General features: G+C 47.2%; 3 protein-coding genes across 6 annotated transcripts in view; 1 reads left to right on the plus strand and 2 right to left on the minus strand.

Annotated features, from left to right (window-relative positions):
• Window positions 1-48: 48 nt before the first annotated feature.
• Window positions 49-4762, minus strand: LOC115171517 (coiled-coil domain-containing protein 47). 2 transcript variants are annotated; one of them, XM_029728438.1, is made up of 12 exons: window positions 4739-4762; window positions 3203-3504; window positions 2984-3076; window positions 2507-2803; window positions 2365-2430; window positions 2124-2225; window positions 1886-1996; window positions 1614-1699; window positions 1389-1447; window positions 1157-1266; window positions 842-1009; window positions 49-708 (listed from the first exon to the last, which is right to left on the minus strand). In XM_029728438.1, the coding sequence occupies exons 2-12, from the start codon at window positions 3494-3496 to the stop codon at window positions 628-630; spliced, it is 1467 nt and encodes a 488-aa protein (XP_029584298.1). In that variant the 5' UTR covers window positions 3497-3504; window positions 4739-4762; the 3' UTR covers window positions 49-627. The 2 variants fall into 2 exon arrangements, with proteins under 2 accessions (XP_029584298.1, XP_029584297.1); XM_029728437.1 differs by lacking the exon at window positions 4739-4762 and adding an exon at window positions 4465-4704.
• Window positions 4763-5387: 625 nt separating this feature from the next.
• On the plus strand, window positions 5388-12454 carry LOC115171518 (DDB1- and CUL4-associated factor 7-like). The gene is made up of 7 exons (XM_029728439.1): window positions 5388-5981; window positions 7842-8000; window positions 8217-8328; window positions 9244-9362; window positions 10140-10349; window positions 10472-10589; window positions 10696-12454. The coding sequence occupies exons 1-7, from the start codon at window positions 5844-5846 to the stop codon at window positions 10866-10868; spliced, it is 1029 nt and encodes a 342-aa protein (XP_029584299.1). The 5' UTR covers window positions 5388-5843; the 3' UTR covers window positions 10869-12454.
• A 2490-nt stretch (window positions 12455-14944) lies between these two features.
• LOC115171519 (potassium voltage-gated channel subfamily H member 6) overlaps window positions 14945-25618 on the minus strand; it is a 45425-nt gene continuing 34751 nt past the window's right edge. For all 3 annotated transcript variants that reach the window (XM_029728441.1, XM_029728440.1, XM_029728442.1), the window contains 10 exons: window positions 24643-25068; window positions 24062-24479; window positions 23697-23896; window positions 22713-22965; window positions 19081-19274; window positions 18629-18716; window positions 18213-18497; window positions 17895-18084; window positions 16515-16722; window positions 14945-16305 (listed from right to left, as the gene is read on the minus strand). In XM_029728441.1, the coding sequence (XP_029584301.1) occupies window positions 16024-16305; window positions 16515-16722; window positions 17895-18084; window positions 18213-18497; window positions 18629-18716; window positions 19081-19274; window positions 22713-22965; window positions 23697-23896; window positions 24062-24479; window positions 24643-25068 (2544 nt within the window). In that variant the 3' untranslated portion in view covers window positions 14945-16023. The remainder of the gene's footprint in view (window positions 16306-16514; window positions 16723-17894; window positions 18085-18212; window positions 18498-18628; window positions 18717-19080; window positions 19275-22712; window positions 22966-23696; window positions 23897-24061; window positions 24480-24642; window positions 25069-25618) is intronic.

A 25618-nucleotide genomic window follows, 5' to 3' on the forward strand; every position in this document is an offset into this window, starting at 1 on the left:
AAGACGGCTCTGCCATCTCTAAAAAGACAGAAATTAGATTGTTCAATAGCTTCCAGTGCATTTTATTGTTTGCTTAGAAATTCACCAGACAGACATAGCTTGTAAGGACCGTCACTTAGATATAAATTAAAATTGGATATTTTGCATCTCGTCTTGTAGCATCCACAGTGTTAACTTAATAACTCAAACAGGCCTCACATGCCTTCATTCCTTTAAAATATGAGCATTTTATTTCCCACCAAGAGGTGCAACCCCAATCCCTGTCGATTCGATTAATAAGCTCATTGAGCCGACTTGCTTTGAAAAGAGCAATGAAGACCTAGGCAGAAGAAAAAGTCAAAACAGGAAAAAAACTGGAACGGGTCATCATGGTGACAGACTTGATATGCAAAACTCCTCTGTCCCTCTCGCTTGTCACTAGCAGCTCACTCACAGCCAAGGAAAACCCCACTCTGGTTGGACAAAGTGTTTCTATGAGAACAGAAACAGCTAAGCTTGACACACCCATGGAGAAGGGAATGTCTGTGTGAGCCTGTGAGCCAGAACTGGGCGCTGAAGTGAGAGAGATGGATGGAAGCAGTGGAAACCGTCTGAGCTGTGTGATTGAATCCCTGTAGCTGTCCGTCCTCACATGGCTTTGACTTTGATCTGCTTCATCTTCATCTGCTTCTTCTCAATCTTCTTCTGATCGCGACGTTGAGCAGCCTCCTGGAAAAGGGGGAAACACCATAGAGACAGTTAGAGCAAGAGGTACAAAGAAGGCCAAGATGAACAGTGTGCTGTGTTCCAGTGTGTAGCGTTCCAGTGTGTTATTCTGCTGGTGGGCTGTGGTGGAGCTGACCTCCAGGCGACGCTGTCTCTCAGGATCCTCCTCGTTCATGATCCTCTCCTTCTCAGCCCTCTTCTTCTCCTCCCGCCGGGTCTGAGCAGCCTCCTGGCGCTGATTGTGGGTCTGCTTCAGGAAGTTCTCCTCCACACGGGCACGGTTCTTATCCGCCTTCTGTTTTCCCTGAAGGAGACACAGGGAGAGAGAGGGTGAGCAAGGAGATGCAGTGATGGATGAAAGGAAGACTGTAGATAAAAAGAAATCAAGTCTGCCAACAGGCCAGATTGAGGGTGTACTAGGAGACTAGTGTAATTATCCTGCCATTCTCACCTCTCTGTTGAGGCGGAGCTTCTTGACCTTGTCGATGCTGTAGATGACCATGTTCATCAGGGGTAGCAGAGTGTCCATGTCTTTGGGAGACGTGTTCCCCATGCCAGGCACTACATGCACAAACACAGGAAAACATTTGTTAACATTTCATTCAGTCACTACGTATCAAATATGGTGAATCGGCTGCATGCCAAGTGTTGGAAAGCATTTCAAGTGGAGACAATTGGCTCACCATTAAATGTAAACAGCAGCGTCTTCTTGGTCTCAGGCAGCTTTAAGGGCTGACCATCCCTGAAACACAACAGGGTTGAGAAGGAAGCTTCACCTAACAGAAACAGCTGTACATCATTTCATAAGAGGCTTTAATACAAGACCAGAGGTAGGGGTGGAGTAAGGACATTGGTATGATATAGTTAATATGTTGTGGAAAAACTGACTTGCTTGCAGGCACACTTACTCTTGCACAACTTTTGTACCAGAAAATTGGTCAGAGAAATGGATGGACTCGATCTTGTCAGCATGGTTGGTGATATAATGAACCATCTGAAAGACAAAGACATTGGAAGGGTGAATGAAAAACAAACAAGGGGTCTGTCAAATTGTAGCACACTGAACTCTACATGTCATATTCTCCCACTACAAACAATAAGAGACCACTCTGCAATAGCCTAGTGACAAAGTCCCCACTGTAGTGAGTAGGCCACAACAGAGGTGCCCTCCCTTGCTCACCTTGCTGTCCATCACACCATCCGTGACCTCACCCATCTCTGTCAGGATGGCCAGGAGTTCAGGAAGGCCGTACTTTGCCCCTGACTTGGGCTTGTCACTGCAGAACTCACTCTGGGGACAGACAGACACACAAACAAAGACGGGTCAATACATACACCCACGCAGCCTGAGGCTTATAGATGGTTAATAGTGTCTGGATGGCTGAATGAATGTATAGTCATGTTGGCCCGCCCCTCACCAAGTCCTGCATCTCCTTCTGCATCCGAGCCATGGCCTTTTTGGTGCCCACAGCAAACACAAACGTATCCATGTCCTCATCATTCAGAGTAACTTTGATTTGCTACCAAGAAAAAGAGACAGAAACATACAGCAAGTCAGATAACAGAAAAGGTCTACCTTTAGGAAAGTATTTGTAAGCGCTGAGGTGAGTGACAATGTGACTGGTGATGTACATGTATGCAGGCATCATATGTACCCACCACCTGATCACAGACTGGCCTCATCATCCTGGCCAGTACATTCAGCAGGTCCTGCCTCTTCACAAACTGGAACAGACCAGAGAAAACATTGAAACAGCAGCTAGTTCTCACACAAACACTTTCTCACACACACTGTAAATACCTTAAGCTGGATGAGCATGCCCTCACAACACACTCGACCTGAGCACCACAGGTTGTAGATGTGCTCATTCTCCTGGTTCAGCTTCCCGGTGCTCACTGCATCCTTACTGGTGCCATCATCACCCACCAAGGCAAAGTTGCTCTCCAGGAGCTCTCGGTGGGAGTTGAACCAGGCTGTGGCCAGACGGCTGTTCTTGTTCTTGCCGATGATGTAGTTCATGATATAGGCCAGCAGGCCCGTCACCATTAGAATTTCCATGTAGTAGCTCTCCCAGCTGTTCTGAAGGTGGGCCGGCACCTGGAAGGGGAAGACGGACAGACTTCATCACCTTGACAACCACAACATTAAGGATGTTTGATCTTGGCACTCACATTTAAGAGGGATGTTCTTCTTGGTTGTCAGAGTACAGTTTAAGAAATAAGTCTAGAATCAATGGCTTCATAATGGTCACTAGTCTGGTGTTAACAGTGAACTTACTGTGTGGATGATCAGCGGGTCTTTGAGGGACTGGCTGGGCTTCTCCATGCCATCAAACTCGTCTGGATCGTACTTGATGTACATGTCTTGATCCTGCAGCAATACAAAATGAAATACTGATTAGTTCTGGCACAAACCAAAAACGCAGTGCATGGGAGAGTGTGCCAACTAAGTTGTCCCTGGTCATATGCAAGCTACCAGGCCACTGCAGCCCCTAACCTGTGTATCGGAATCCTCAAAGCCGTCCTCCTGTCCGTCTTCCTCCAGCTCCACTGTGGCCTCGTCCTCATCGTCCTCAGCAGGCTGAGCAGGGGGGGCCGCACGGGGAGGAGGGGCCGTCTCTGGCTCGGCCGCAGTGTCCTCGCTCACATCCTCAAACTCAGCAAAGTCATTGTCGTCTGCAAAGTCTGCCAGGTCTTCCCCGTCGTCAAAGTCATCGTTGTAGCGTCCCCTGGAGACGGGCAGTGCCAGGAGAAGTAGCAGCGCGGGCAGCAGGAGGTACACACTCCTCATGGTTGAAGCTGTGCCAGCACAGGCCGGTAGAGGAGAGGACAGGTGGGAGGAGGAGAAGAGCAGGAGGAAGATAAGGAGGGAAAGGTAAATTCAGGTCAAACCAGTTGGGTTTGGAGGTGACAGAAGGTCAAACCAGCACTAGACAGAATGCCTCAGTCAGTCACAAAGATGTTTCCAACAAACATCTGCATTACTGTGAGTTGATTTAGTTACATGCCCAGGATAGTAACTTGTTTGTCTACAACACATATGTATAATTTCATGCCTCTTACATCCACTCCCACTGAAAAGGTCAACATCCAAGAGAGTGGTAGCTAGGTCTAGACACTGTCAAATTACCTAAATCAAAAATGTGTCAGTCTGAACGCCATAGAATCTGTCCATTAATCGGACTGGACATGGACTGTGGTTATTGGTAATGACCCAGTGACCCTATCATTCACAAGTCATCAATATTAAAAAAATATATGGCTCGCGTTGCTTTCTTTATAGACACATCATCATTCTAGACACTGTAGTCCATTTATGCTAGTTAAATACCAGCTTAACAAACCACAGATACAAATATCTTGCTTAGCATTCAGGTGCGCTAACTAACGTTAGCTGTCTGCTGCTAGCCAAATCCACTCTCTGACTCTGTTAGCTAGCTAGCTTGACTTGGAGTGGCTAGCTGAAATCATAGAACATTTAAGATGGCTAAGATTACAAAGAACTAGCAAATATGCAACCACAGTTGACGATCTGGTTAACTAACTGACGTTAGTCTAGCTAGCTAGATAACTCACTGATTAGCCAACGTGTCCCATCCCCCCCCATCTCTTCCCATTCTAACCGAGCAAGCTAGCTAACGTTACCAACCAAGTTATTGCCACCCTATAGCTAATAAGTGGTTGACAATATAACAATAGCCGGATTTATGAAATTGAATCAAACTAAAGCAAAACATGTAACGTAAGCTGTATGAATACCTATGGAGTGTTAAAATATGTTCCTATGGAAAACGCTGAGGTCGTCGTTAGCTTAACAGTTCAATACAGTCCCCTTGACAGTAGATTCTACCACAGAGTTTCTAAAAACCCAGAGGCGCAACCTCGCGACACTTCCTGGACCGCTTGCGAAACAGACCAGGCCGGGGTTTGAGAAGTCAAATATTATTCCTTGTTGTTGTTTTTCTCGTAATCTAAAGACACAGCCTAGATTCAAGCCAATGTTGTAAGTAGTTAAATATGTTATTACTCCAACCTTGTGAAAGTGACAAACTGACACTTTTTCATGTTCGTTAAAAACAACTTTATAGCGAAGAAGTGCCTTTGAGTTGACGGCCTGCACATGCGCAGTTCGGCCGAGACGTTACCCGTTGACGTTTTGCTAGTCAACCAACGTCGCCTTGACACCGCCTACAAGTGTGATTAGGGGTTTCTATTGGATAATCAGTTTATGGCGCTTTCAAGACAACTGGGAACTCCGGGAAAATACGAAATAATAACAAGAGTGATATTCGGCTCGGAAAGTCGGAGCTCTTAAAGATGCCAAAGTTTCAGACTTGCATGACTGTTCAAAAGTTTTCCCCCAGTTGTAATAGAGTTTATCAAATTGACGAATATATATATTTTTGTGCATTTTACCTGAGCCTAACTCCTTTCCTAACCTGCTACGTGAATTATCCTAACCTGTTACGAAAGGTTAATTGTGACATAAACTGTATCCCTTCTAGACAAAATCCCTAAGCAGAATCCACCACCCATGTTACGCTGTTAAAATAGTAAAAACAATCTTTGCATATTTTAAGAATGGTGTGATTGGTATGATGATTTCCACACTTTAATGGGGTGATTGTAGTCTATGAGCTCGCTAGCGTCACACCGCCGACATTTTCTTCGATGGGAGGAGATTCGAGGAGAATGATCCCCCACCCCTCTTTGTGGTTGCAGCAGTGTTGTGGAAGTCGGATTCGGGTCAAAGCTAGCAGGGGACTCAATTCGAAAAGAAGGCTCACTTACCCGGATCATCAAAATCGTGCGAATAGCAAATTCAGACTGTTGGCCGTAAGCTAACGTGTCTCGAAGCTTCATTTAAGCGTAAACGTCGACTTCGTTGTCCGACAGTGATAGCTATCACGCGGTACAACGCGCTACTAGCTAGCTAATGGCGTTAACTGGGCTAGTGTAGTATCCATAACTAACGACTGTTTGCTAGCTAGCTGTCGTTTGACAGCCTTTGTCATTTGAACTGTTCAAATCTTCAATTCGGAAAGTCTAACGAGCCGTGGGGTATATTTTGTTCCAAGGAAATAGTTGTTTTGTTTTATATAGGTAAGGATTTGATATAAGAGCTCGTTTATTGAGCTATGTCTCTCCACGGTAAGCGAAAAGAGATCTACAAATACGAAGCGCCATGGACGGTGTATGCAATGAACTGGAGCGTTCGTCCCGACAAACGCTTTCGCCTGGCCCTTGGAAGTTTCGTTGAAGAATATAACAATAAGGTGAGTGAGAAGATTAATCAGAAATAATTAGTAGGGACCACCGTGAATCCCACAATGCTGTGATGTGGGCCACCCAGAACAGATCTTGGGTATAAACAGAACCCAGAACAGATCTTCGCTTCTATGAATGAATATGACCAAAAAGTGAATAAAAACAGTATGAAGTGTGTTTTAAGCTCTGAGTAATTTGTTCCTTGTTAAATAGTACAGTCGTGGCCAAAAGTTTTGAATGAAACAAATATTAATTTCCACAAAGTTTGCTGCTTCAGTGTCTTTAGATATTTTTGTCAGATGTTACTATGGAATACTGAAGTATGATTACAAGCATTTCATAAGTGTCAAAGGCTTTTATTGACAATTACATGAGGTTGATGCAAAGAGTCAATATTTGCAGTGTTGACCCTTCTTTTTCAAGACCTCTGCATGCTGTCAATTAACTTCTGGGCCACATCCTGACTGATGGCAGCCCATTCTTGCATAATCAATGCTTGGAGTTTGTCAGAATTTGTGGATTTTTGTTTGTCCACCCGCCTCTTGAGGATTGACCACAAGTTCTCAATGGAATTAAGGTCTGGGGAGTTTCCTGGCCATGGACCCAAAATATCGATGTTTTGTTACCTGAGCCACTTAGTTATCACTTTTGCCTTATGGCAAGGTGCTCCATCATGCTGGAAAAGGCATTGTTTGTCACATTTTTACATTTTAGTCATTTAGCAGACGCTCTTATCCAGAGCGACTTACAGTAGTGAATGCATACATTTCATTTCATACATGGATGGTTGGGAGAAGTTGCTCTCGGAGGATGTGTTGGTACCATTTTTTTTATTCATGGCTGTGTTCTTAGGCAAAATTGTGAGTGAGCCCACTCCCTTGGCTGAGAAGCAACCCCACACATGAATGGTCTCAGGATGCTTTACTGTTGGCATGACACATGACTGATGGTGGCGCTCACTTTGTCTTCTCCGCACAAGCTTTTTTCCGGATGCCCCAAACAATCGGGAAGGGAATTCAGAGAAAATGACTTTACCCCAGTCCTCAGTAGTCCAATCCCTGTACCTTTTGCAGAATATCAGTCTGTCCCTGATGTTTTTCCTGGAGAGAAGTGGCTTCTTTGCTGCCCTTCTTGACACCAGGTCATCCTCCAAAAGTCTTTGCCTCACTGTGCATGCAGATGCACTCACACCTGCCTGCTGCCATTCCTGAGCAAGCTCTGTACTGGTGGTGCCCCGATCCCGCAGCTGAATCAACTTTAGGAGACGGTCCTGGTGCTTGCTGGACTTTCTTGGGCGCCCTGAAGCCTTCTTCACAACAATTGAACCGCTCTCCTTGAAGTTCTTGATGATCCGATAAATGGTTGATTTAGGTGCAATTTTACTGGCAGCAATATCCTTGCCTGTGAAGCCCTTTTTGTGCAAAGCAATGATGGGGGCACGTGTTTCCTTGCAGGTAACCATGGTTGACAGAGGAAGAACAATGATTCCAAGCACCACCCTCCTTTTGAAGCTTCCAGTCTGTTATTCGAATTCAATCAGCATGACAGAGTGATCTCCAGCCTTGTCCTCGTCAACACTCACACCTGTGTTAACGAGAGAGTTACTGACATGTCAGCTGGTCCTTTTGTGGCAGGGCTGAAATGCAGTGGAAATGTTTTTTGGGGATTCAGTTCATTTGCATGGCAAAGAGGGACTTTGCAATTCATCTGATCACTCTTCATAACATTCTGGAGTATATGCAAATTGCCATCATACAAACTGAGGCAGCAGACTTTGTGAAAATTTATATTTGTGTCATTCTCAACTTTTGGCCACGACTGTATATCAAGAGCGGTTTCTGATTTTAATTATTGTTGTTTGTCTTCAGGTGCAGATTGTGGGTCTGGAGGAGGAGAGTTCAGAGTTCATCTGCAGGAACACCTTTGACCACCCCTACCCCACCACCAAGATCATGTGGATCCCGGACAGCAAGGGTGTTTACCCAGACCTGCTTGCCACTAGCGGGGACTACCTGCGCATCTGGAGGGTATGCATGCACCCACAGCCTCCTTGATACTAAATCATACGTAAACATAATAGATGTCATATGTTGGGTGCGCCCTGGCCTGCACCCTCTTCTAACTATTGTGTCCCTCTTGTAGCATCTGGAGTTGCACTCTAGCTCAGTTACTTGCCCAGGGGGGACTCTTCTTTTCTACGTAGTTGTATAGCATCTCATGGCTTGTTAAATGTTACCCCTTAGGTCAGTGAAACAGAGACGCGTTTGGAATGCTTGCTGAATAACAACAAGAACTCTGACTTCTGTGCCCCACTCACCTCGTTTGACTGGAATGAAGTGGATCCTAATCTACTGGGTAAGAGATGGGGCATATGCATAAAGTAGAGCTGGGACTATAAACCGAAAATTATTGACACCGACCAAATATCATGGACATTTTGCTGATCACGTTCATTACAGTAAATAACCTATAGGTGCCCTAGTAGAGAAATGTGAAGTTTCAAATGAAATAAGTTTGCTAATATGGGTGATTGTTAATACAACAATTGATAGCTACTACATTGAAAGTAGTAGATTTAAGAGTAATATAAAAAATAACTGTGGCGCACAATGTTATAAACTTATCGTTCAAGTTATCGTGATAATTTAGTCAATTTATTGTGACATGGATGTTTGTCCATATCGCCCAGCTCTAGCATATAGTCTACTGGTTTGCTGTCAGTGTCTGCAGCATGTGTGTCAGAGTAAGTAGCGTAAAACAATTGAAATGCAATCTCAAATAGCTGCCTGTCACTTTTAAAATCTGGGCATCGTCACATATTTCAGCAAATAAATGCTGGGTCTAAATGAATTGTTTACAACTGTTACCATGGACACAGCTCTGATATTCCCACAGTCGTGCATTACATTTTTTATTCTGTCAATGTTGCGAGCCATGACGCCACCAAAAATAAAACGCAGCATCAAATGAAGGGTGCTAAAGCGTGAAATAGAGGGTGTGTGATAGGCAGCCTTTGCAGGTCTGATCTGCAATGGATTTGTAATTATAATGTTTATACTGGTCAAACTGGTAGTCTCTTCAACATTTTATTGAGCTGTGTGCATAATGGAAATAGAAGCCTGGGTATAAAGAAGCCAATCTCAAATAAGCGGCGGTTGTGTAGAGTGATTCATGCAAATAAACACCCAGGCTGTTAATTGAAGTTTTACAGTGTGTCTTGTTTGGTGAGTGTCAGTGTTTTTAATCCTGGTTCTGGTCTGTCCATTACAGGCACCTCCAGCATTGACACCACCTGTACTATCTGGGGGTTGGAGACTGGCCAAGTGCTGGGCAGAGTCAACCTCGTCTCCGGCCATGTCAAGACCCAGCTCATTGCTCATGACAAAGAGGTGTGTGAGGGCTGAGGGGGAATATAAGCTTTGCCTTGAAGTTTAGTTTGCTTGTATGAATGAGTAAGTAAAGGCTAGTTGTCGTGAACAGCGACTAGAACCTGTTTAGAGAGCAGAACTGAAAACCGGAAAATAACGACATTTTTTTGAGGAACGGAATTGGGAACGAAACAGGTCTCTAGTGTTCCGTAACAGAATCCTTTATTCCAAATCCTGAGAACCGATTAATAATGTTGTTTTTTGTTCCAAAAATATTCCTAATGTCTAATATTTAATTATGTAATTCAGTGAAGTTACGACTCTAAAGGTATTCTAGTAATAGCCAATTCAGATGATGTTTAGCGCTTCAAACCAAGCCCCTCCATGTCCACCCCTCTCTCTTCCCACCCATGAAATTGTCTTATCTCATCTCGCGCCTGCACTTTAAATGGCCAACAAATAAACAAATAGCTTGCGCATACACCGCAAACTGCTCCATCCAAACTAATTGATGAAGCTGAATGAGCTAAATGTGAAAACGGTTTATTTTACAGCCTAAACATTTTACCAAAAGGAGCAATATGAACCGTTACTTTTTTGGGGTTCCAACCAGTTCAGAATTTTATTATGCTGGTCGGACCACTGGAACAAAACAAATAGGGGTTCTGTTCAGAACAGAACAATTGGAAAATAATTTTGGTTCCAACCCCTGGTGCTGAGATCATAGAAGTCTGAATGTGTGTCCGTGGGTATACCAGTGTAATAACTCTATGTTGGTGGTGTTCTCTGTGTCTGTAGGTGTATGACATCGCGTTCAGCCGCGCAGGCGGTGGTCGGGACATGTTTGCGTCGGTCGGCGCGGACGGCTCAGTACGCATGTTTGACCTGCGGCACCTGGAACACAGCACCATCATCTATGAAGATCCCCAGCACCACCCCCTGCTGCGCCTCTGCTGGAACAAACAGGACCCCAACTACCTGGCCACCATGGCTATGGACGGCATGGAGGTCAGTCTATTTTACTCTACTTTCTCGTTCCTCTTTCAGTTTGGTATTGTCCATTCTCTCTTTGTTGCTCCCTCTCCTTATCCCCATCTAATGTGTTCTCTCTCCTGTGCTGTGTGTCTCAGGTTGTGATTCTGGACGTGCGTGTTCCCTGCACGCCGGTGGCCCGCCTCAACAACCACCGGGCCTGTGTCAACGGCATCGCCTGGGCTCCCCACTCCTCCTGTCACATCTGCACTGCAGGTAAGGCACAAACAGCTTCTTCACCAGTTCACCTTTCCTCAGACCCCATTCTAAGTCTTCTCACCTTCTCCCTTCAGTGTAATAATAATGTCTTGTCTTTCCTCAGCCGACGACCACCAGGCGCTGATATGGGACATCCAGCAAATGCCCAGGGCCATCGAGGACCCTATTCTGGCCTACACAGCTGAGGGGGAGATCAACAACGTCCAGTGGGCCTCCACCCAGCCTGACTGGATCGCCATCGGCTACAACAACTGCCTAGAGATCCTGCGGGTCTAAAGCCAACCTTCACCTGATGTGAAGGGCTGGAGGATGAGGACGATGTGTGGATTCAGAACTTGGACATGTGTTTTTGAGTGGAAGTAAATCTTGTAGGACTGCCTCAAACCACTGCTCTGTCCTGGCTGATTGATGTGCATATGGGAGGCGGTGTGAACTCTGTCCCACTCCACAATGTCCTGGTTTACTCTGTTTTTGATAGAACTAATCCCTGTGTCAAAAGGAGTATGTTGTCTTTATTTATTGTTTTGGTAATCATCAGTGTCTGTACAGCGCCATAATGCATCAGTGTCTGTACAGCGCCGTAATGCATCAGTGTCTGTACAGTGCCATAATGCATCAGTGTCTGTACAGCGCCATAATGCATCAGTGTCTGTACAGCGCCGTAATGCATCAGTGTCTGTACAGCGCCGTAATGCATCAGTGTCTGTACAGCGCCGTAATGCATCAGTGTACAACGCCGTAATGCATCAGTGTCTGTACAGCGCCGTAATGCATCAGTGTCTGTACAGCGCCGTAATGCATCAGTGTCTGTACAGCGCCGTAATGCATCAGTGTCTGTACAGCGCCATAATGCATCAGTGTCTGTACAGCGCCATAATGCATCAGTGTCTGTACAGCGCCATAATGCATCAGTGGGTTCAACAATTCTAGATGGTCAATTCATTATGGAGTGAAACCGTGCAGTTCCAACTGAAGACTGCCTCTTGAGTGTGTTTAACCTGTTGTTTTAGCCAGCTATATGACATAACGACATATTTAGGGTCAGGAAACTGGATTTAAAATGACACTCACTGTCAGAAAATGTAATTTAGGGTCATCTGGGTGTCTTTCTGAACTGGTTTGAATCCAGTTGTAGACTTCTAAATTTGAAACCATTAGGCTAATTTTAAGGCCTCATAATTATTTTAAGTATTTTTTTAAATGGTTTGCTGGTACCAGATCACTTCCATGATTATACTGTGATAATCTGACATATAGTGAAGTGACTGAAGTGTTATGGTTCAATACCACAGGAAGTTGGTGGCACTTTAATTGGGGAGAACAGGCTCATTCTAACAGCTGGAGCGGAATCAGGGAATTGGTATCAAACACATCTAACACGTGGTTTCCAGGTGTTTGATGCCATTCCATTTGTTTCGTTCCAGCCATTATTATGAGTCGTCCTCCCCTCAGCAGCCTCCTGTGTTCAACACACAGTTTGGATACTTTGCCATCAGCCCCTTTGGACTAGACCAGAACCTACCAAAAACAAGATTAATAATGTTTTCTTCATTTTGAGTAGAGTTGCTTGGAACAACTGCAGTTCCTATTCAAGACTGTGTGAAACAAATCCGTTTACTTAGCCTAGTACTGAAGGAGAGTGAAGCCTTTTTTTCTCGTGTCTCGCTCTCCCTATCTTTTTATTGTTCTCTGTACTCGAAGGTCAACCCCCTTTTCGCATGTTTGTACAAGGAGAAATGTACATACTTATAAATATATAAACCAAGATATTGATGATAAGGCAAATCTACATGTAGTAGCTTTTTTCATAAAAGTTTGTATTACCAAATTTGCTCTAACTAATAAATATTCCTTCATGTGTTTTTGTAGTTGTCAGTGTTATTGCATCACTGAATACACACGGATAGGTCAGGATGTCATGATTTATTTAGGTGGGCATAAAGTCACTTCAATGTGCAGATGGCTATGTATTGCACTGAGCAGTTATAGTTCTGTCAGCTCCTAACATTACATTTCTCTGCAGTGTTCTTAAAGGTCCAATACAGCTGTTTTGATCTCAACATTAAATCATTTCTGGGTAACAGTTAAGTACCTTAGTGATTATTTTCAATTAAAATGGTCAAAAAGAGCAATTTCTGTTATGTAGGGGAAAACTGAAAACTGTCCGGTTGGCATTTATTGTCATGAATGTTGCACTGGAGGCAGCTCTACAGAGTTGTCACTAGCTGCTGACAGCCACATAGTCATAACGTCTCCTTTTATACCTAACCTTAACCACACTGCTAACCCTAATGCCTAACCTTAAATTAAGACCAAAAAGGTAATTTAGTTTAAATACATTTTTTACGATATAACCAATTTTGACTTTGCAACTGGCCCATTTAGCAGAAATAGCTCAGTTCTGCCTCCAGGGAAAGATTCATGACAATAAATGTCAACCTGCTGAAAACTAGCCTTTACTGGCAGAGAGGTTGGGAACTCTCTTATTGGTCAATTAACTAATTTACTTCCTGGTGATGTCACCAGGCAGGCCAAAACTCCATCCCACCAACATTTCTCACTCATAATTTTCACAATTTCAGTATTAGTGTATTCGGCTATTTCAGCTACACCCGTTACTGACAGGAGTATAAGATCTAGCAGACAACCATGCGATCTCCATAGACATGCATTGGCAGTAAAATGGCCTTACTGAAGAGGTCAGTTCGTCAGATTTCTGCCCTGCTAGAGCTGCCCTGGTGAACTGTAATGCTGTTATTGTGAAGTGGAAACGTCTAGGAGCAACAACGGCTCCACAAGCTCAAAGAACGAGACCGCCGAGTAGTGAAAATCATCTGTCCTTGGTTGCAACACTCACTACCGAGTTCCAAACTGCCTCTGGAAGCAACGTCAGCACAATAACTGTTAGTCAGGAGCTTCATGAAATAGGTTTCTGTGGCCGAGCAGCCGCACACAAGCCTTAGATCATCATGCGCAATGCCAAGCGCCGGCTAGAGTGATGTAAAGCTCGCTGCTATTGGACTCTGAAGCAGTAGAAACGCGTCAGTCCGTCGGGTTTGATGGATGCCAGGAGAACGCTACCTGCCCTAATGCATAGTGCCAACTGTAAAGTTTGGTGGAGGAGGAATAATGGTCTGGGGCTGTTTGTCATGGTTTGGGCTAGGCCCCTTAGTTCCAGTGAAGGGAAATCTTAACTCTACATTGACATTCTAGAAGATTCTGTGCTTCCAACATTGTGGCAACAGTTTGGGGAAGGCCCTTTCCTATTTCAGCATGACAATGCCCCCATGCATAAAGCGAGGTCCATACAGAAATGGTTTGTCGAGATCGTGTGGAAGAAGAATTTGACTAGCCTACACAGAGCCCTGACCTCAACCCCATCAAACACCTTTGGGATGAACTGGGCCTTTAACATGGCCCAACTGAATGAGTTCCTGGTTTAAAAATATGGTTTATAAGTTAATGTCTATGAATTCCACAAAAGTAAGCCCAACTGAAGAAGAGTAAATGGTGCAAACCACTTAAGTCCAAGCCCTCAACCAAAAATAAACAACTTGCCAGTAGTTGAAGTTTCTGTATTATTTGTTATAAATAATCTTTAATCTAAAAAAGATGAATAAGAATTATGATTTTGTGCTTCAAGAAACCTTTACAGAACAAGAAAGGCTTAAAAAACAGAGTTACATTCTCCTGAAACTGTCAAAAACATCTTGACACTGGGATTCTGGGAAAATGACACTATCCCAGTGACATCACTTGATTGGCAGATTCCATCCACATCACTTCCTCCCAGGTGGGCATCAAACATCCACTAACTTTGGCACCTTGAGTCATTACACACATTTGGGCCAGGATTCAATCTGATCACGGATTTGGACAATGCACCATTTAAACGTAATTTCTGATTGAGCCGACATATGCAGCGTTTACCGTTAATGTGGTCTCTTCAAAAGCGGGAACATTGTCTTGTAGAATCAGATTGAATCCAGGCCTTTCAAAAGGGTGATGTTAAATATGTGACCATGTCACTTACTCAAACATAGTCAACAAACATTGCACACACACACACACACACACACACACACACACACACACACACACACACACACACACACACACACACACACACACACACACACACACACACACACACACACACACACACACACACACACACACACACACACACACACACACACACACACACACACACACACACACACACACACACACACACACACACACACACACACCTGAAAAAGAGATGATGCATCCTTGGTGTAACAACAGTCCTGTGAAACAGAACAGATATATAGACATACACAAACATGATGAACTAAGCAAAGCAGTAATGGCTGTATAAATGAAAGGTGTTTATAATGCTTCACAAGTGCTACATAACTACAGCATAAAGGAGATGAGAAAACTGTCCATTATGCTTTTTTCCCCATGTCAATTAGCTGTTCTCATGACCCCTGACAATGTTGACTCAATAATGAGACATGTCACTTCATGTTAACAAATATTGCTTTCCATTAAGTCATATGATTGGTAGAACATGAGAGTAGAATTACTGTATTCAAAAATGGCCACTTTTACAGTAGTCATTCCTACCATACAGACATAAACAGTATTTAGACAGCATTTATACCATCTCTTTATATCATCTGTTGATAATATGTTACACCAACATAGCAATAGTGTGAAAGAAATACATTTGTGCATTCATAACTAATAGATTTTCCAGATTGACGGTAAGATCCTCATGATACTATAAAAATAAGTTTCAGTTCAACTTATAAACAGCACTGAGCCTGAATGTGCAGTTCCTCTACAGTGTAAACATACAGTACACACAGTTATATGTATTTTTGGCCAAATTCTTATCTCCCAACAAAAAGGACCATGGCATAAAAGGACCATCACTTAACAAAAGGAAAACAAGAGAGGAATGACAATACTACAGCTTTGAGATCCAGGGAAAAGGGGGTTTGGGGTTATTGTTAGTGTCCGTGTGACGTGTGTCCGTGTGCTTCTAGTCAGCCCAGTTTCATATCAGTTCTCCATAGGCAGTGCCAGGCCCCCAGGCTTTGTGGGGTCTGGGTTGCAGAAATCCTAAACCCCCTCTCAATAATGCCCTAGGCCCTGATAGAGAGGAGAGGTTGTTTGTCACACAGGACCAGAGGTGCCTCAGCACTGTGAGTCAGAGAGAGGGGGCCCTCCATAGAACCTCCTCTCAGCTACGTGGAAGGCAACCCACGTTGATCAGCAGCATCTTACAGGTTAGGCGGTTGTGTGCGGATTGGAGAGGAGGAATGAGAGAGGGGACGATTAGAGAAGTGACTGCCAACATATGATTGTCCTCCTGTGGTGGTGTAGGGGGTACTAGGAGTGAGGGATGATCAGGTTTAAGGTTAAAGGTCAGAGGGTTTTAGCTGCCTGGCAGGATGGGGTCAGAAACGTGCCTCTGAATCTCCTGCCCCTCTGTGGAGGTCTCCAGGTTGTCAGGGAGGGAGGGGAAACGCAGGCTGCCACACAGCAGTCCAGAGGGCCCCAGGGTTTGGCAGGAGACATGGGGGGGGCTGAGGCCCATGGAGGACCCTGGAAGGGGCTCTGTCTCAGGGGACATGGACATGGTGTCATCAGAGGCCACCGTGAGGTGGATCCCACTGGACAGGGAGTCCTTGGACTTGTGCTTGTTTGAGTCCGGGCTCTGCAAAGAAAAAAACGGCGTAGACAGGTGAAGCACAAAAGCGATTCAGTAACTCAGTATACTGTATAACCTCTAATACCAATACCTCGCTCTCACTCATTTTATCAGCCCACTGTTTCACAATATCATATAGCTCTTCGAGGACAGAGCATTGTAGCAAGCAAAAACTGATATATACTGTACTATCTGTACACCATACCAGTACCCACCTGCATCGGCGAAGGCATGCTGTCAATCTTGATTGGGGGCATGGAGGGGACAGTGTGGATGATGGGGGCTGCTGTGCTGTACAGGGTGGTGGGGTGAGCAGGGTGAGGGCTGGGCAACACAGTGCTGTAGGCCGGGGGTACTGGGGTTATCTGCCTTTGGAGCAGCTGCAGGATCACGTGGATGTCTGCAGTCATCCGAGTCTCCAGTCTGGGCAGGGCCAAGGATGGAGGCAGGGTGGGAGAGGAAAGACCAAAGAAGAATAAAGTCAATCATTTCTTCCTCTGTGATCTCTCTCAATCATTTCTTCCTCTGTGATCTCTCTCAATCATTTCTTCCTCTGTGATCTCTCTCAATCATTTCTTCCTCTGTGATCTCTCTCAATCATTTCTTCCTCTGTGATCTCTCTCAATCATTTCTTCCTCTGTGATCTCTCTCAATCATTTCTTCCTCTGTGATCTCTCTCAATCATTTCTTCCTCTGTGATCTCTCTCAATCATTTCTTCCTCTGTGATCTCTCTCAATCATTTCTTCCTCTGTGATCTCTCTCAATCATTTCTTCCTCTGTGATCTCTCTCAATCATTTCTTGGTCTACCTCCATTATTTATTTTGGCTTCTTCTCCAATTATTATCTTCCTTTACCTGTCTGTAAATCCTCTCCTCTCCTCTCCTCTCCTCACAGTTCCTTTCTAAAGATCCCCTTCGCTGTGCCCTCGTCACTTTTCCTCTCCTTTCCTGTCATCCCTTTTCCCCTCCTCTTCTCTCATCTCCTCACTTTTTCCCTCCTCTTCTCTCCTCTCCTCACTTTCCCCTCCTCTTCTCTCCTCTCCTCACTTTTCCTCTCCTCTTCTCTCATCTCCTCACTTTTCCTCTCCTCTTCTCTCATCTCCTCACTTTTCCTCTCCTCTTCTCTCATCTCCTCACTTTCCCCTCCTCTTCTCTCATCTCCTCACTTTCCCCTCCTCTTCTCTCCTCTCCTCACTTTTCCTCTCCTCTTCTCTCATCTCCTCACTTTTCCCCTCCTCTTCTCTCATCTCCTCACTTTCCCTCTCCTCTTCTCTCATCTCCTCACTTTTCCCCTCCTCTTCTCTCATCTCCTCACTTTTCCCCTCCTCTTCTCTCATCTCCTCACTTTCCCCTCCTCTTCTCTCCTCTCCTCACTTTTCCTCTCCTCTTCTCTCATCTCCTCACTTTTCCCCTCCTCTTCTCTCATCTCCTCACTTTCCCCTCCTCTTCTCTCCTCTCCTCACTTTTCCCCTCCTCTTCTCTCATCTCCTCACTTTCCCCTCCTCTTCTCTCCTCTCCTCACTTTTCCCCTCCTCTTCTCTCATCTCCTCACTTTCCCCTCCTCTTCTCTCCTCTTCTCTCATCTCCTCTATACCTGTGGAGCTGGGACTGTAGCAGCTCCACTCTGGACTCCAGTTCATTGGGCCTGTCCTCTGCACAGGGAGGAGAGTGGTAGGTGCCCCTGACTGAGGAGCAGCGCCGCTGGGGATCTGACAACTGACTGGTCCTCCGGTCAGGCCAATACCCATACACCCCTGGGCCTGGCATGTTGATGGGGGCTGCAGCTGGGATGTAGAGAAAGAGCAGAGATGCCTGTGGGAATGCTTTGATGCAGGTTAGAACATAGTACAGTCCACTGATCTTAGTTAGTTCATGCGTAACACTGTGTATCTATATCTCAGTCTCTCTTTACCTGTGTATTGGTGACTTCCTCGGTCCAGGGGCGACCCCATGCCGGCTGAGGGTCCGCTGGGAGGCAGCAGGCTGACCACAGCAGGGGGGTAGTCATCGGTGTTGTCCACAGAGGGGTACAGCTCTGCTTTGCTATGTCCCAGGGGCTTCATCTCATCGTCACTGGACTGGGAGCAGGCGCTGGCGCTGCTACACATGCCCTCCCAGTGGGAGCTTGTGTCCGGGCCGCTGTGGTTCCCCAAAGGACACGACTGGTCTGGAAATGAGTCCTCACGGTCCATGCCGTCTACACACAACCAGGACAGGTACAATGATCACCACAACTTTAGACATATCATTGATAGTAACACTAATTTTACTTTTACCAATGTATAAGAAACCCATGAGGACATAATGAGCAGAACCACACACACTCACCAGGCCGGTTTCTCGTGCGTCGTGGCCGCGCCCGTCGGTATCCACATTCAGAGTCCTCACTGGGAGGTGCCTGGTTCATTCTATCTACCTAATACACATCAGCTTCAGTAACTCAACAAAAAACAACTCACACTTTACAACACAATACACACACACCATCAATCATCAGCTTTATACACACTAAATATTCAAGAAGTAATGCTTTTGCATTAGTTTGCCTAACTAAAACTCATTGACCTTGTGCTAAGCTCTCTTTATGACTAAGGGCTGGTTTCCCAGACACAGATTAAGACTAGTCCTGGGCTAAAAAGCACTTTCAAAGGAGATTCTCTATTGAGAATGATTTTTAGTCCAAGACTACACAGTCTGTGTCCAGGAAACCGGCCCAACATGAACAGTACCTACTAGTGGTTGGAGAGGGTGCTCTCTGTCCCCCCCCTGACGGTACTCACATCTCGGAGGTTGAAGGTGATCTCCAGGTTGGTCCAGAAGCAGTCGGAGAAGTCTGGGTACATGTCCAGCACCTCCAGCAGGTCCTCCCTCAGGATCCTATGGAGGTCACAGTAGGTCAAAGCCCTGACGTCTGCACTGGACTTCCCTGGACGCCCAAAAAGATAGATGGGTTCTCCGAAGATATCATTCTGACCTACGGAGAGAACGAGAGAGAGAGAATGGAGGGATGAGAGGTTGAAAGGTGACACAGGTGGAGAGGAATTGGAGGTGAATAGAGGGACAATGGAGAAAGCAATGTTTGAACAAAAAAAGAATTGGAAAACATAAGCATTAAAAACACTTATAAGCTCACTCACATACACCACCAGGGGGAGTGAAAGCCTCCGTCTACAAGACTACCCTGATAGATTTATTTTCTAGGTTTAAATTCTTCTGGATTATTTCTAGATTTTTCAGAGACTAGAACAATAACACTAATGCTCTACATTATTCCAGTTAGGCCTGACTTTGTGTCCACTTAAATGCAGAGGGGAGACGAATCAAAGCAAGACAGGCTAGCATAGAGAGAGTGGGTCTGAGCAATCGGGTGATCGGTAATCAATGACACTGTGGAATGGAAGTGGAGCAGTGCCCAAACACCTCTGGCTAAACAGCACACCACAACACAGCAGTGTGTGTGTGTGTATGTGTGTGAGTGTGAGAGAGGGAGAGGGAGAGAGAGAGAGAGAGAGAGAGAGAGAGAGAGAACAGAGAGAGAGAGAGAGAGAGAGAGAGAGACAGACAGACAGAGACAGGCAGACAGACAGAGAATGCACTAAACCACATAAGCTTGAAAGGGAAGAACGAGGGGAAGACTTAAAAAAGGAGAGGCTACCCAGTAACCACCACCACCCTTCAGTCTACCCAGTAACCACCACCACCCTTCAGTCTACCCAGTAACCACCACCACCCTTCAGTCTACCCAGCAACCACCACCAGCCTTCAGCCTACCCAGTAACCACCATCACCATTTAGGCTACCCAGCAACTACCACCCCCCCTTCAGCCTACCCAGTAACCATCACCACCCTTCAGCCTACCCGGTAACCACCACCACCCTTCAGCCTACCCAGTAACCACCACCACCCTTCAGCCTACCCAGTAACCACCACCACCCTTCATCCTACCCAGTAACCACCACCACCCTTCATCCTACCCAGTAACCACCCCCACCCTTCAGTCTACCCAGTAACCACCACCACCCTTTAGCCTACCAAGTATGGCCACCACCACCACCACCCTTCAGCCTACCCAGTAACCCTCACCACCCTTCAGTCTACCCAGTAACCACCACCACCCTTCAGTCTACCCAGTAACCACCACCACCCTTCAGCCTACCCAGTAACCACCACCACCCTTCAGTCTACCCAGTAACCACCACCACCCTTCAGTCTACCCAGTAACCACTACCCTTCAGCCTACCCAGTAACCACCACCACCTTTCAGCCTACCCAGTAACCACCACCACCCTTCAGCCTACCCAGTAACCACCACCACCCTTCAGCCTACCCAGTATGGCCACCACCACCCTTCAGCCTACCCAGTAACCACCACCACCCTTCAGCCTACCCAGCAACCACCACCACCCTTCAGCCTACCCAGTAACCACCACCACCCTTCAGCCTACCCATCAACCACCACCACCTTTCAGTCTACCCAGTAACCACCACCACCCTTCAGTCTACCCAGTAACCACTACCCTTCAGCCTACCCAGTAACCACCACCACCTTTCAGCCTACCCAGTAACCACCACCACCCTTCAGCCTACCCAGTAACCACCACCACCCTTCAGCCTACCCAGTAACCACCACCACCCTTCATCCTACCCAGTAACCACCACCACCCTTCAGCCTACCCAGTAACCACCACCACCCTTCAGCCTACCCAGTAACCACCACCACCCTTCAGCCTACCCAGTATGGCCACCACCACCCTTCAGCCTACCCAGTAACCACCACCACCCTTCAGCCTACCCAGCAACCACCACCACCCTTCAGCCTACCCAGTAACCACCACCACCCTTCAGCCTACCCATCAACCACCACCACCCTTCAGCCTACCCAGTAACCACCACCACCCTTCAGCCTACCCATCAACCACCACCACCCTTCAGCCTACCCATCAACCACCACCACCCTTCAGCCTACCCAGCAACCCTCACCACCCTTCAGCCTACCCAGTAACCACCACCACCCTTCAGCCTACCCATCAACCACCACCACCCTTCAGCCTACCCAGTAACCACCACCACCCTTCAGTCTACCCAGTAACCACCACCACCCTTCATCCTACCCAGTAACCACCACCACCCTTCAGTCTACCCAGTAACCACCACCACCACCCTTCAGTCTACCCAGTAACCACCACCACCCTTCAGCCTACCCAGTAACCACCACCACCCTTCCACCTACCCAGCAACCACCACCAGCCTTCAGCCTACCCAGTAACCACCATCACCCTTTAGGCTACCCAGCAACTACCACCCCCCCTTCAGCCTACCCAGTAACCATCACCACCCTTCAGCCTACCCAGTAACCACCACCACCCTTCAGCCTACCCATCAACCACCACCACCCTTCAGCCTACCCAGTAACCATCACCACCCTTCAGCCTACCCGGTAACCACCACCACCCTTCAGCCTACCCAGTAACCACTACCACCCTTCAGCCTACCCAGTAACCACCACCACCCTTCATCCTACCCAGTAACCACCACCACCCTTCATCCTACCCAGTAACCACCCCCACCCTTCAGTCTACCCAGTAACCACCACCACCCTTTAGCCTACCAAGTATGGCCACCACCACCACCACCCTTCAGCCTACCCAGTAACCCTCACCACCCTTCAGTCTACCCAGTAACCACCACCACCCTTCAGTCTACCCAGTAACCACCACCACCCTTCAGTCTACCCAGTAACCACCACCACCCTTCAGCCTACCCAGTAACCACCACCACCCTTCAGCCTACCAAGTATGGCCACCACCACCACCACCCTTCAGCCTACCCAGTAACCCTCACCACCCTTCAGTCTACCCAGTAACCACCGCCACCCTTCAGCCTACCCAGTAACCACCACCACCCTTCAGTCTACCCAGTAACCACCACCACCCTTCAGTCTACCCAGTATGGCCACCACCACCCTTCAGCCTACCCAGTAACCACCACCACCCTTCAGTCTACCCAGTAACCACCACCACCCTTCAGCCTACCCAGTAACCACCACCACCCTTCAGCCTACCCAGTAACCACCACCACCCTTCAGCCTACCCAGTAACCACCACCACCCTTCAGCCTACCCAGTATGGCCACCACCACCCTTCAGCCTACCCAGCAACCACCACCACCCTTCAGCCTACCCAGTAACCACCACCACCCTTCAGCCTACCCATCAACCACCACCACCCTTCAGCCTACCCAGTAACCACCACCACCCTTCAGCCTACCCAGTAACCACCACCACCCTTCAGCCTACCCAGTAACCACCACCACCCTTCAGCCTACCCAGTAACCACCACCACCCTTCAGTCTACCCAGTAACCACCACCACCCTTCAGCCTACCCAGTAACCACCACCACCCTTCAGCCTACCCAGTATGGCCACCACCACATCGTCTCTCAGAATCTCTATGGACCCTCTAGAGATGAAGTAGAGAGCTGAGAGGACGTCTCCCATGTGGACCAGGGTGTCACCCGGAGGGGCGTGGGTGGTCTTAAACCTCATGGCCAGCGCCCGCAGACAGCCGTTACTAGCCCCCTTGAAGGCCCTGCAGTTCTGGAGCAGGCAGCGGTTCAGGTGGAGGCAGATATCAGCCTGTAGACACTCAGGGAAACCCTTCAGCACCTAGAGAAATGGGAGAGGGAGAAAGAGAGAAGAGAGAGAGAGAGAGAGAGAGAGAGAGAGATCAATGAGAGAAACAGAGAGAGAGAGACAGAGAGAGAGAGAGACAGAGAGAAACAGAGAGAGAGAGACAGAGAGAGAGAGAGACAGAAAGAGTGAAAGACAGAGAGAGAGACAGAGAGAGACAGAGAGAGAGAGAGAGAGACAGAGAGAAACAGAGAAACAGAGAAAGAGAGAGAGACAGAGAGAGAGAGGGAGACAGAAAAAGTGAAAGACAGAGAGAGAGACAGAGAGAGACAGAGAGAGAGAGAGAGAGAGAGACAGAGAGAGAGAGAGAGAGAGAGAGAGAGAGAGCGAGTGGGGGAGAGCAGTTTCAGTTGATGCTCACTATTGACAAGGGGACACATGGCACACACACAGTGTCTATGTGATCAACTGTTCAGATTGAATTGACAGGCGTGCTCTCTGCTACGTCATGTTCCTGTGGTGTTAGAGGCCTAATGCTTTTCTCTTCTCTGTAACCAGCAGGACGCTATCTATCTACTAACACAAAGGATATGACGCACATCATTTCCACTGTTAGGTCTCCCTGTCTGAGCACCTAATGGCGGCAAAACTCAGGTGGCAAGCAGGGAATATGTGTTTTTCGTGTGAATATGAACGTGTGTTTTTCGCGTGCGTATGGATGTGTGTGTGTTTGGCTGTATATGAATGTGTGTTTGAGAGTGACTCACAGCGTTCATGTCGATGCCATTGGTATAGGACCAGGCATGTTGGAAGTATTCCTCCAGTCTCTGGCGTAGTCCCTCTGGGATCTGGTGGAAGCGGATGAACTCTTTGACACGCAGCATCTGGGTGTGGTAACGGGCCGTGCCGGAGTACAGCCTCTGGATGATAGCCGACACGTTACCAAAGATACTGGCATACATCAGAGCTACAGGAGACGACAGAGAGACATGTCAGTGACATCCACCTAAAATGATCGGTGGTACTACACTTAAAGTAATGCAGCAATGCATATGAACACTCTGGACACACAGGCACACTACAGACACAGACACACTGGTGACGTACTCAGACACACTGGTGACGTACTCACAGCCGATTAGCATGATACAGATGGAGAAGATCTTCTCAGGGTTGGTGTTGGGGGAAACGTTGCCGAAGCCCACGCTGGTCAAGCTGCTGAAGGTAAAGTAAAGCGCTGTGACGTATTTATCCTTGGTGGAGGGGCCGGAGGCAGGGTCTGTGTCGTTGTATGGTTTACCAATCTGTTCAGCCAGGTTGTCCAGCCAGCCGATCTTCATGCCTCCGATGCGGGCCGAGTTGGTGCGCTCCGCGTTGCCGATGGCGTACCAGATACAGGCCAGCCAATGGGCGATGAGGGCAAAGGTGCACATGAGGAGGAAGAGAACGGCGGCGCCGTACTCTGAGTAGCGGTCCAGCTTCCGCGCCACACGCACCAATCGCAGCAGCCGAGCAGTCTTCAGCAAGCCAATCAGAGTGGTCGTCTGGGGCTGAGAGGAGAGAGGTTCAAAGTACAAACAAAGCAATTCATGTAAAAGAACAAGAAGATTTATGAGAGAGTCTTTGTTGAATTGGTACACTGACCAACACTGCAAAAAAAGGAGCAATACTACACAGATTAAAATGATCCACCTTCTCCTCCATCCACCTCACCTCATCAGAGCCAGAGCGGAATATGAGCAAGTCAAAGGGGATGGCTGCCACTATATCAATGAGGAACCAGCCTTTGAAGTAGTGCTGGGCGATTCGCCCCGGGTGGCTGACCACCTCGTCATTGTGATTGACATATGTGGTCCGGAAGTTGATGAGAATGTCCACGATAAACATGACGTCCACCACCAGGTCCACCACGTTGAGGGGGTTGCAGGTGTAGCCACAGGAGCGCCGGAGCTCGTCCTCCACCTCGTTGAGCAGGAAGGCAGCGGAGTAGGGGGTGAAGACAGCCGTGTAGATGACCAGCAGGAGGATGACCCAGTCCCACACCGCCTTGAAGGGACTGTAGTGGAGGATGGTCCACTTGTGGATGCGAGGCGCCTGGAGCTTGTACTCTGGCAGGACATCAGCCCCTAGGGACAGTACCTAGAAGGGAGAGGGCAGAGACGGTCAGAGTCCTGCTGAATCTAGATTAATCATGAGCAGTAAAAGTGAAACAGAAATGAAACAGAATATCTTCACAATGGCCCCTCACCACCCTGCTGAAAGGCCTTGATTAGAACCCCGATAATATGAGATGATAAGCCAAACAGCCTTAGCAAAATGGAAAGCTGTATAAGAAATGGGAAAGAGAGTGAGTCATGTCAGGGAATTGTGCCGAGAAACCCGAGGGACGTGGGTTCAGGGAACCAGAGCAGAAGACAGTTCAGAAGAGAGGAGCAGAACAGGACCTGATATTGTCTTTGTTGTGCCCTTTGGGGGAAGGAAGGGGAGCAACTGTGTTCTGTCTTAACTGCCTACTGTGTCTGACACCGCGGGCCTCCAACCCACATGTCTCTCACCTCAGCACAACTAGAACAGCAGCAGCAAAAAAACACAACAACCTCCATTAGCTGTTCAAGCACTGTCACAAATCAATCAGAGTTAATGTGTATTCCAGAGTGACAAAGAGGGACAAGTAGTGTGTGTGTGTGTG

Source organism: Salmo trutta, chromosome 32 (assembly GCF_901001165.1).
Source record: "Salmo trutta chromosome 32, fSalTru1.1, whole genome shotgun sequence".
In the NCBI taxonomy this organism is placed as follows: Eukaryota; Metazoa; Chordata; class Actinopteri; order Salmoniformes; family Salmonidae; genus Salmo; species Salmo trutta.

What these genes read in the sequence shown, in the direction of transcription:
- LOC115171518 (XM_029728439.1), top strand. Translation starts at nt 5,844, where the DNA reads ATGTCTCTCCACGGTAAGCGAAAAGAGATCTACAAATACGAAGCGCCA. An exon ending in ACTACCTGCGCATCTGGAGG is followed by an intron (nt 8,001 to 8,216) that starts GTATGCATGCAC and finishes GTTACCCCTTAG; the next exon opens with GTCAGTGAAACAGAGACGCG. An exon ending in TGGCTATGGACGGCATGGAG is followed by an intron (nt 10,350 to 10,471) that starts GTCAGTCTATTT and finishes TGTGTGTCTCAG; the next exon opens with GTTGTGATTCTGGACGTGCG.
- LOC115171517 (XM_029728438.1), bottom strand. Translation starts at nt 3,496, where the DNA reads ATGAGGAGTGTGTACCTCCTGCTGCCCGCGCTGCTACTTCTCCTGGCA. An exon ending in GGCCAGTCTGTGATCAGGTG is followed by an intron (nt 2,226 to 2,364) that starts GTGGGTACATAT and finishes TTTTCTTGGTAG; the next exon opens with CAAATCAAAGTTACTCTGAA. An exon ending in AGAAGGAGATGCAGGACTTG is followed by an intron (nt 1,997 to 2,123) that starts GTGAGGGGCGGG and finishes GTCTGTCCCCAG; the next exon opens with AGTGAGTTCTGCAGTGACAA.